At 38.2% G+C, this 11,661-nt stretch overlaps 1 protein-coding gene across 2 annotated transcripts in view; it reads left to right on the forward strand.

Moving 5' to 3' along the window:
• The window catches only part of LOC309857905 (ankyrin repeat domain-containing protein 26-like), a 37,399-nt gene extending 29,372 nt beyond the window's left edge, over positions 1 to 8,027 (forward strand). Inside the window, exons 11-13 of one of the 2 annotated variants that reach the window (XM_082750624.1) lie at positions 3,658 to 3,781; positions 4,083 to 4,141; positions 7,539 to 8,027. In XM_082750624.1, the coding sequence (XP_082606750.1) occupies positions 3,658 to 3,781; positions 4,083 to 4,141; positions 7,539 to 7,769 (414 nt within the window). In that variant the 3' untranslated portion in view covers positions 7,770 to 8,027. The remainder of the gene's footprint in view (positions 1 to 3,657; positions 3,782 to 4,082; positions 4,142 to 7,538) is intronic. The other variant, XM_082750625.1, reaches the window with a different exon arrangement.
• The last annotated feature ends 3,634 nt before the right edge of the window (positions 8,028 to 11,661 follow it).

Raw genomic sequence — 11,661 nt, forward strand, 5'->3', positions numbered from 1 at the left:
TATTTTTCTGTGTGTGTGAGAGAGAGTACAAGAGCAGGGGGAGGGGAAGTGGAGAAGCAGACTCCCTACTGAGTAGGGAGCCTGATGAAGGACTTGATCCCATGAGCCTGGGATCATGACCTTCATGAGCTGAGGGCAGATGCTTAACCAACTGAGCCAACCAGGTGCTCTTTCTTGTGGCTTCTAATTTATGTACTGTGTGGTGTAATCTTGGAAAGTTTTAGATCTTTTTGAGAATAAAGAGAGGAGAGAAGTAAACACCTTACGTAGTCTTTTCATTACGCAAAACTGAAATTTATGACTATGTAAGTGAGGTTCTTAATCTTTATCCATTAAATGAAATAAATTTTAAGGTGCAACACACTTAAAGAAAAAATATAATTTTTTAAAGATTTTATTTATTTATTTGACAGACAGAGATCACAAGTAGGCAGAGAGGCAGGCAGAGAGAGTAGCGGGGGGAAGCAGGCTCCCTGCTCAGCAGAGAGCCTGAAGTGGGGCTCAATCCCAGGACCCTGGGATCATGAGCTTAGTTGAAGGCATAGGCTTTAACCCACTAAGCCACCCAGGTTCCCCTAACATCTTGTTTTTTGATTCTGATTTATTTTTAATTGTATCTGCAATAGACACATGCACACAGATCAAATGAATAAACTAACAATTTATAGTTTTTTTCCTAATATGAACTAGTTGTCATTATAGAATCATAAGGAAGCAAAGGTTGCTAACAGAGTATACAGAATTATTTCTGGAAGATGATTTTTACTTTTTCAAATATCTCCAACAGTGGATACATTTTATATTATCAGGAAACGTTAGTATTCATAGCTATTAGTTTTGGGGGGTTCTTTTTAAATTTAAAAAATTTTAAGTAATCTCTATACCCAGCATGGAGATCAAGAGTCACACTCTCTTCCCACTGAGCCAGCCAGTAGCTCCATAGTTGTTAAATTTAACATGTGAATTCTTTCATATCTGAAATCCAGAAATGCTGGTGATTTTTTTTAAATTTATTTTTGTCCCTTTCTTCTTTCCTCATGTGAATATTGGGTCCTGCTTGATAATGACACATGTATTTGGAGACTTTAAAACCTTCAACTTGGATGATCATAATTATTATTATTTGTTAAAGATTTTATTTATTTATTTGACAGATGGAGATCACAGAGAAGCAGGCAGAGAGAGAGAGAGGAAGGGAACCATGCTCCCTACCGAGCAGAGAGCCCGATGCGGGGCTCTATCCCAGGACCCTGAGACCATGACCTGAGCCAAAGGCAGAGGCTTAACCCACTGAACTACCCTGGCGCCCTGATCATGATTATTTTTTAATATTAGATTCTTTCTCTGGTCATTACCTACTGGTGAAATATGCTGTTCACAGTGGAATAAGAAAACCATGTGAATTTTAAAATAGAGTTTTATATTTTTCTCATATATCATAGTAGTACTTAAAAATGCCTCAGAATTTTAAAATCCTATTATTTCTTTTATATAATAGAAATCTTTTAAGATTAATTTTTAAAAATGAGTATTCCTACAAAATCTTGGTGTTTTGCAGTTAAATCTTTATTAATCTTTTTTATAAAATTTTATTTATTTATTTGACAGACAGAGATCACAAGTAAGCAGAGAGGCAGGCAGAGAGAGAGTGGAGGCAGGCTCCCTGCTGAGCAGAGAGCCCGATAGGGGGCTGGATCCCAGAACCCTGGGATCGTGACCTGAGCTGAAGGCAGAGGCTCAACCCACTGAGCCACCCAGGCACCCGATATTTATCTTTTTAACATCATGAGTAATGTCATTTTTCCTACTCCAAATGTATTTGTCTAGAAGTTTCTTCATAAGTCTTCTGGGTGCCTCAGGATGTCTGGGTGGCTCAGTTAGTTAAGCATCTCTCTTTGGTTCAAGTTTTGATCCCAGGGTGCTGGGATTGAGTCCTGCATTAGGCTTCTTGTTCAGCGGGTAGCCTGCTTCTCTCTCTGCCTGCCCCTCCCTCTACTTGTACTCCCTGTCTCCAACAAACAACTAAAATCTTTAAAAAAAAAAAAGGGCTCTGGGGTGCTTCAAATTTGGTATGTCCCAGATTGAAGACATTCTATCTGATGCTTTCTTCTTCCCTGGCTTTTTGTAATCTGCTCTGTCATTTGTTTTCCACATCCTAGTAGATAGCACCACTGAAACACTGAAGTAGGAAAAATCCTGGACTCCAAACTTCCCTGAAATTACTACATCCAGGGACAATTCGGTGGCTTGCTCGGTTAAGCATCTGACTGTTGGTGTTGCTCAGGTCATGATCTCAGGGTCCTGGTATGAAGCCCCTGGTCGGCCCCCATACTGAGTAGGGAGTCTACTTGAGGATTCTCTCTCTTCCTCTTCCTCTGCCCCTCCACCTGCATGCACACCCACTCCTTCTAAATATAAATAAATTAAATCTTTTAGAAAAAAACATCACATCTCTACCTTTGAATCCAATAATACATTATATGTTAATTAATTGAATTTAAATTAGAAAAAGGGGCACCTGGGTGGCTTAGTCAGTTAAGGGTCTGCCTTCAGCTCAGGTCAGGTTCTGGGCTTGAGTCCCTCGTTGGGCTCCTTGCTCAGTGAGGAGTCTGCTTCTCTCTCTGCCTGCTTCTCTTCCTGCTTGTGCTCTCTCTCTCTGACAAATAAATATAAAACCTTTAAAAAATATTAAAAAGCAAAAAAAGAAAAAATCACCACATTCAGTCACTCTCTCCATTCACTATTTTGTATCTGCTTCCCATTTTTCATATCTGAATATAATTCCCTCTCTCTGTGTCCTATAATTTGAAATCCTCTTCTGGCTTGGGTTCCTTTTTTTTAATTCAAAGATTTTATTTATTTACTTGACAGACAGATCACAAGTAGGCAGATCGAAGAAGAGAAAGCAGGCTTCTTGCTGAGCAGAAAGCCTGATGCGTGGTTCAATCACCCGCATCAGGGATCATGACCTGATGATCCCTGAGCCAAAGGCAGAGGCTTTAACCCACTGAGCCACCCAGGTGCCCCTTGGGTTTCTTTATGTTCATCTCTACATTGCTATGAGAGTGACCTTTCTAGAATATATTTGTGGTGATGTAACTCCTCTGCTTCTTTAGTGGATGCCCATTACCTGAAGGAGAAAGTTTATATTCCAGCATCACACTTGCCTTTTTTGTTTCAGTCCTGGTTTTCCAATTCTGTCTCTCTATCCCACTCCCAAAAATTGTGTTCCAGTTTTGCCACCTTCTGTAGCTATAGTCACTTACTGTGTTATTCCATACGTCATCCTTTTGCTTATTCTACCTTTTCTAGAATGCCCTTCACACTGTCTTTGTGTAGTCTCTCTCTCCAGATACAGCCCTACCTTTGCAGCATTTCCTGAGCTTCCCATATACAACTGTTTTCCCCTTTGTGCCTTCACTGTGCTTTATTCACTTCACCTGTAGAACTAGTAAATGATACTCTTCTGTTCTCGTTTTTGTCCATCTCTACCCCTACTAGGATACATGACAGTCTCTTTTATTTATATTTCCAGCTTCTCCCAGGATAGTGCCTATGACTTGATGGACGCATTTGTCTTTCTGAGTGAGTGGGTGAGCACGTGAATTGATGTGATGTTTTCTGAAGTCGGGCTTTTGTTTTGTATTGTTTTTATAGGAAGGAGAGGAGCGGCCAGGGATTGGAACAAAGGACGATGGTATCACTGAAAGTGTTCCACAAGCACAAACAATTAATGACTGTTTGACTTCTGCTGACAGGGCAGGTAAAAATGATAGACATGGTAAGTTAGTGAACATCTCCACATTTTTTTCTAGGCCTAAATGCTAGTATAAGAAATATCACAGTATGTAGATCCAGTTATGTTCCCCCATTTCATTAAGATATTTTTCTTTTTCTTTTTGCTGTCTTTCTTTTTAAGTATACCAGCTTTTGGTTCCTGAAAATTCTTCAACCCTCTGAAAATCTTTACTGCTTTTACTTTTATTTTATTGAAGTATTCATGAAGGGGGCATAGGCTTGTATATATGTTTAAAATTCATAATACATGTTCTCATTAATGTATCTGTGACTGTATTTTATAGTTATGCTGTCAGCATTAGGATTTGCAGAACAAAATGAAGAATCACCTTGGGATTCTGAGGTACCGTTTTATTATTATTTTAAAATAAAAGCAAGGAGTGATTTTCAAACGTAAAAGGGATGCTTAGACTTTACACTCTCATCTCTGCATTTGCCTATAAAAACTATTTCCTTATACTTTTTACCTGTAATTGATAAAATATTTCTGTGCTAAATATAATAATCCAGCAAATATAGTTCTATTAATTTACAAACTTAACCTAATGAAAACTGTGTAGTAGTAGTATTGCAGAAAACGGAGGCTTAGACATGATTAGGAATTAGTTTGTGTTTTGAAATTAAGTTATCTAAATAACCAAAAAATTACTCCAGGCCAGCTTGTGGTCAGATATATGATTCTGTGGTGTATATGGATGTGCAAAACTCCTAATGAGATCTAGAAAGAGTTTAGATTTTAGTTTTTCACAAGTTGGAATTTGAAAAGATGATACCTGGGACTTGAAAGTGTATCTATCTATCTATCTGTCTATCTATCTATCTGTATGTATGTATATGCATATGTGTGTATCTATGTAGTTGAGAGAGAGAGTTAGTGAGTGGGAGGGAGAGGGAGAATCTGAAGCAGACTCCAGTCTGAGCACAGAGCTCAACTGAACCATGGGGGGCCCCTGAAACTATTATATTTGGATTGTTAAGTAGATTTACAAGGAGCATTGTGATTATAATAAAAATTATAGTAATATAATGGTATTAGTGGTATTATTACCACTGGTTTAGTGGTGTTTTATTTATTTTTAAAAAGATTTTATTTATTTATTTGAGAGAGAGAGAGAGAGAGAAAGGGAGCATGAGTGGGGGAGGGGCAGAGGGCAAGGGAGAAGCAGGCTCTCCACTCCCCATTTCTGGGGCTCTATCCCAGAAATGCCTAGGCATCCCTGGTTTAGTGGTGCTTTCAATAGGTAAAAACTATTTCAGATAGTTAAAATAGTATGCCTTGAGTATCTTTGTGGCAGCCTTACTTACAGAAACGTAAGTGTAAGGTAACGATGACCTTTTCTAAGGTGACAGACTATGGAGGGAGCTTAAAAGGGCCTGATCTCTTAGGACAGGTAGGTGCTATACAGTACGGCAAGCACTGTGTTTGAAGTCAAAAGATACAGTGGCATCCAGATTCTGTCACTTGGTAGCTGTGGGATCCCAGAAAAACTTGTTTAACCTGTTTGAATGTCACAGACCTCATTCATAAAAATGGTTCTAATACCTACCTCTCAGGTATGTGTAATGAACAAGTATGAAAACACTTTGTAAACTGTTAAGGGCACTATAGAAACATGAGACAAAAATGATCACAGCAGTATTAGTGATTTACTAAATATCGAGGACCCTTTTTTGAAATGTGAAGATTTCTGAAGGGCAATAAAATAAATAGCAGTAGTGTTAAGAAAAGAAGGGGAAAGTTAGAATGGGCAGGTGGATTTCTAATTTGGGCTATGTTAAATTTCAGTGACATTGTGTTAGGTATACAGTTGACCCTTGAACAAGATGGGTTTGAATTGTTTGTCCACTTACACTCAGATTTTTTTGATACAGTACAGTACTGTTAATGTATTTTCCTCTTCCTTATGATTTTCTTCATAACCTCTTCTTTAGTTTATATTGTAGGAGTACAGTATATAATATATAGGACATACAAAATGTGTTAATTGACTTTACGTTATTGATAAGGTCAGCATTAGGTTATAATTTACTCTGACCTTCCGTGCTTAGTTTACAGAGTCAATATTCAAATGAGGATTAAGAAGTAGATGAGATCTACAGATCTAATGATCTCTACTCTAGAGATCTAAGGTCTTCTATTTAAATATTTTGGTTTTTAATATACACTTTTGCTATTTTTAAGTCTAATTGCTTTTGAAGTAGGAAGTTCAATAGGAGATGAGTAAAGTTTTGGGGGAATCCAAAGTTATATGTGAAGTTTGGACTGCACGGCTATCAATGCCCTTAACCCTTGCATTGTGCTAGGGTCGATACCTAGAATAGTGACTTGGTACTTGAGACCTCCTCAGTGAGCTTGTTGTTGATACTTTTAGAGAAAAAGAAAGAGAGAGCATGTGAGAGGGGTGAGGAGGGGCAGAAGAAGAGAAACAGAAAGATTCCCAAGTAGGCTTTGTGCTCATTATGGAGCCCAACATGGGGCTTAATCTCCCAACCCAGAGATCATGAACTGAACTGAAATCAACAGTCAGTTGCTTAACTGACTGAGCCATATAGGTGACTCCTTAGTGAGATTATTTTAGGTGTTTTGAACTTAAATATATTTGTTATTGAATACCAGCTATATACCAGGCTGTACAAGTTGAGGGGTTAGGCTGTAGTGGTTGATGCAGAAAAATGAAGAATAACAACCCACTGTAAGTCACTGTTAGTGGTTCATATAAGAAAATAGGAATGTTAGGTTAGGGAACAGTGGGGGAGTTTGCAGTTAGAATGGGGATGAGAATACAAGCAGAATTTTGTTGGTCAGAAACAATCTCTCTGAGTGTGGCAAGAGCTGTCAAGTAAAGGATGAGAAGGACCAGTTGTGTGAAGGTCTTGGAGACCTTCTAGACATTCTAGACAGACAGAACCGTGGATCACACCTGTTCATCATTTCACTCTAATGTCTTGGAATGACCAGGAAGCAGGAAGATCCACCCCATTGTCATAACCATTGGTATTATTGTTGTTTGTAGAAAAGAAAATGGGTATACTAAAATAAGTGCCTGGTACCTTTTAGGTAATTAATAAATAAATGTTCTTATTATTCCCTTATGAAAGCTTATTATACTTTTTGGAGAGTTTCATACCTATATCTAAAACTTTTTACTATTATTTAAACATAATTTCATGAAAAGTTTTTCTTCCTACTTTGGCATTGCATTTAACCATTATCATGTCAATAAAGTTTCCAAGCCTTTGTTTATACAAATGAAGCAGCAGTTACCACACTGTATTCTTTATACTCAACATGATCTACTCCAAGGTTTCTTATGTCAGGTGTCCTATTTTTACATGGAAAAAGGTTCTGCTGTTCGGAACAGCTTAAATTTGTAGCAAATATACTTACTAAAGAATTTATTTAAATACATATTTTTAATATCCTTTAATTTGGTGGGGAATGCAAAGGAGAGTTAGGTGTTTTGTTAGTTTCTGTGGAAATGTACATATAAGTCAGTGTTCTGTCCAAGAAAATATTTACTCTAGCATTTGATGCTCAGTTTACAGCCGGTGGCCAAATGAAGATTAAACATTATATTTAATTTAGAAAGCATATATGAGTTTTTAAAATGTTTTGGTTTTCAGTATATGCTTTTCTTATTTGTGAGTCTGATTACTATGAAAGTAGGAAGTTCAGATATTTTCTTAGAAAAGGATTAGGAAATCTTTATGCAACTCATTTTTGTTGTTCATTTTAACAGAGTAATTCTGAGAGTCTCCCAGAGACATACCTTGATCATTTATCTGGGCATGCAGATCAGAAAGGGGAAAGTACATTAAATGAGCAAGTAGAAGGTAAGACTTGTATTTTATTAAAAAGTCATTTGATAAAATATTGGTGTAAAATGGGAGCACTGACATATTTCAATATCCAAAGAAAATCACCTATTGAATTAGAGATAAAGAGAAAGATTGAAAAGGTGATAAGTTGAAGTCTTATCAGGTGTCAGTGTCGGTAACACATGAAATTGAGGGTGCCACAAAGGAGCTTACTTAGTGGTTTCATGTCAAGGTACTCTAAGACCAAAGGAACGCCAGGAAATAAGTGGAAAGGATAAAAAGGGTGACTGACGAGAAAGTCAAGAATACGGGGAGTAAATGAAGGACAATAAGCAGCTGTCAGAGTGGAAGGTGGTAAAGTAGAACAATTCTTTATTTTTTATTTTCTTTTTAAAATTTTTTTATTTTTTATTAACATATAATATGTTCTTAGCTACAGGGATACAGGTCTGTGAATCTCCAGGTTTACACACTGCACAGCATTGGCCAAAGCACATATTCTCCCCAATGTCCATAACCCCACCAAAATAATTCTTTTAAATGAGGAGCAGACTATTTGAAATGCAGGAATAATATCAGGTGAGCTTCCAGTACCAAAACCTGTCAGAGTAGGATACCGAAATTTTCCTGCTCTTACTGCTTTCCTCATGGTTGGGAAGACATTCAGGACTGCCCTAGTTGATGATGCAGAGCGATGTTCTAGTCACCAATAAGTGTGTGTATCTTAATGGCATAAAAATGGTGGTACTTCATAAATAGTATCATTGAGTGCAAAGTAAGAGTATTGGAAGGAAGAAGGAAGGAGGGTCAGTTCGGGGGAAATCAAGGAAACTTTAGCCATGATAAGAAGTCCATTAGAAAGCTTACGACTTTTAAGACATTTCCAGTTTCGAAGAATTGATAGTGATGCACATAAGGCTTGCTTCTAGAAGGTGAAGTTAAGGTAAAGGAATGTGGTAGCAGATACAGTATGGACTAGAATTTCTCCAACTTTAGTAATCAGAGCCCTTGCTAAAAATGCAGATTGTGAGCAGCAGGTCTGGGATTCTGCATTCTGACCTCTCAGGTGATGCCAGTGTCTGTGGTCCCTGTGTCATGTGCTCTGTAGCAAGGGGTTTCTGCAGAGAAGTCTGGAAGGGCCAGTGGATAGTTCAAGACACCATGGGATCAAGGAAAAGCATTATTTTGTTTTTATTTGTGAGCATGTTTTTAGCTAGGGGGGAGCAAGGAGATGCAGAAAGAGAGGTAATAGATGTGAGATACTAGTGCTGAATAAAGAGGAAAGAAGTGGTGAAGATAAACCCTAGTAAAATGGGTGTAAAAGCAGAACAATCAAGACCATAGATCCAGAAATAACTCTGTTTTTTTTTTAAATTTATTTATTTATTTTTATTTTTTGATGTTTTAATTTTTAATTTATTAATTTTTTATTTTTTATAAACATATATTTTTATCCCCAGGGGTACAGGTCTGTGAATCACCAGGTTTACACACTTCACAGCACTCACCAAAGCACATACCCTCCCCAATGTCCATAATCCCACCCTCTTCTCCCAAACCCCCTCCCCCCAGCAACCCTCAGTTTGTTTTGTGAGAAATAACTCTGTTTTAAAGATTTATTTTAGGGAGAGAGAATGAGAGAGGCAGTGAGTGATTAGGGGGACGGGCAAAGGGAGAGGGAGAGAGATGCCTCAAACAGGTTCACTTCTGAGACTAGAGCCCGATGCGGGGCTCAATCCCAAGATGGTGCCATCATGACTTGAGCCAAAATCAACAGCTGGATGACCAATTCGCTGCTCCACCCAGGCGCCCCCAGAACTACTTTACTTAATGGCTTATAAAACAGTGGTACTTCCTAAGTAGTATCATTGAGTGCAAAGTAAGAGAATTGGAAGGAGAAAGAGAGCAGGGTCAGTTCGTGGGAATCAGGGAAGCTTAGAAAGTTAATGACTTTTAAGACATTTCCAGTTTTGAAGAATTGATAGTGACGAACATGAGGCTTGCTCTAGAAGTTGAAGTTAAGGTAACAGAATGTGGCAGTGACTCAGTATGGGCCAGAATTTCTCCAATTTTACTGAATCCTCGGAGACCTTATTAAAAATGCACATGGTGAGGGGCGCGTGTGTGGCTCAGTGGCTTAATCCTCTGCCTTGGGCTCAGGTCATAATCTCAGGATCCTGGGATTGAGCCCCACATCTGGCTCTCTGCTCCGCAGGGAGCCTGCTTCCACCTCTCTCTCTGCCTGCCTTTCTGACTACTTGAGATCTCTGTCTGTCAAATAAATAAATAAAATCTTTCAAAAAATAATGAACAGTATGACCACAGGTCTGGGATTCTGCATTCTGACCTGTCAGGTGATGCGATTCCAGTGGTCCTTGGGCCATGTGCTGCATCGCAAGGGTGTAGACTTCCACCTACAGACACCTGGAAAGGCCCTGGATACTTCAAAGCACCACAGGATGAAGGAAATCATTATTTTCTTTTTATTTGTAAGCATGTTTTCAACTTGAGAGGAGCAAGGGGATGTAGAAGGAGTTGTCATAAATGTAAAATATCAGTGCTAAATAAGGAGGAGAGAAATGGTGGAAGTAATCCATAATAAAAGGGGTGTAAAAGCAGAAAAATCAATACCATAGTTCCAGCAGTAACTCTGTTGTAAGGATTTCTGTATTTACTCTATGGAGAGAGAATGAGAAAGGCAGAGAGTGATCAGGGGAGGGGCAATGAGAAGGGTAGGGATTCCTCAAGGAGACTGGCTTCCAAGCCTGGAGGCAGATGTGCGACTCTATCCAGGGACCTTTTGATCATGATGGGAGCTGAAATCAAGAGCCGGATGTGCAATCTGAGGCTCGATTCACGTGTCCTCAGAAATTACTTTTTTTTTCTTTTTTTCAGAAATTATTTCTGAGGAAGGGGACAGTGATGGGAAAAGGGAAAAAGACAGGCACGTTAGCTGAGAAGTTTTGGAGTTGAGCAGGAAACTCCAGAGAATTCACTTGTGATGGCCTCAGGGTATTTGCACTAGAACAGATTTAATCACAGCAGCACCACAAAGAATACTGAAAGCAGATGGAGTGCTAGACATGGGGTAAATCATAGCCACATATTCATCCTCCTCAGGTCTATTGGACATCAAAGATACAGGTTATGTTGGTATTTATTATTCATTGCGATTTGGAAGCTATGGCTTTTTTTCTGTAAAGATATTTAATTTTTTGATAGGATAGCTGTTTCCAAAAAACCTTGAAAGACTGATATGATCTACCAAACCAAACTCCTTTTGGAAACTATAGAATTACAGGATTATTCCCTAAATGTTAAAATTTTTATTATCAGTAGGTGTGACACTAATTCTGAAATACCTATTTTTTAAATTTTAATAAATAGAATATTTTTTAAGAAAAGAATTAGGAGAAAATAATTTCTTTTAGGCTTTTTTTAGCATTCACTTGAGAGTGGGTGGCAGGATTATATTTAGATGTTTGTGCCCAGCTGGGAATACTAGGTAGAGGTCTAAAGATTGCTTATTGAAAATAAAGTTTCTTAGCCTTATTTTTATAGCTTTAAATTTACAAGTATTGGTCAAATTATATTCAATGTTACTAGAAAAAGCATCTTCCCAAGCCAAATATTAAAATATTTCCTATATTCTCTACAACTTTATTTAGAGTTGGCTTTCCCAGCAATAATGGGAATCACTGAGAATTTAGTATACAGTACCATCTTCTCAACTATGTACGCATTGTCTATCTCCTTGTTTTATTATTTTTATTTTTGTTTTAGAGAGCAAGAAATTGGGTAGGGAGGGAGGGAAGGCAGAAAGAGAGGGAGTGAGAGAACCCTAAGCAGCAGGCTTCATGCTTATCATGAGGTCTGATGCGGGGCTCGATCTCATGACCCTGAGATCATGACCTGAGCTGACATCCAGAGTCAGACACTTAACTCACTGAGCCACCCAGATGCCCCTTTATTGTTGTTGTTGTTGTTGTTGTTGTTGTTTTTAATTATTTTATTGATTTGAAAGAGATTGAGAGAAAAAGTGGG

This window comes from Mustela nivalis (assembly GCF_964662115.1).
Source record: "Mustela nivalis genome assembly, contig: HAP1_SCAFFOLD_1524, whole genome shotgun sequence".
Lineage (NCBI taxonomy): Eukaryota > Metazoa > Chordata > Mammalia > Carnivora > Mustelidae > Mustela > Mustela nivalis.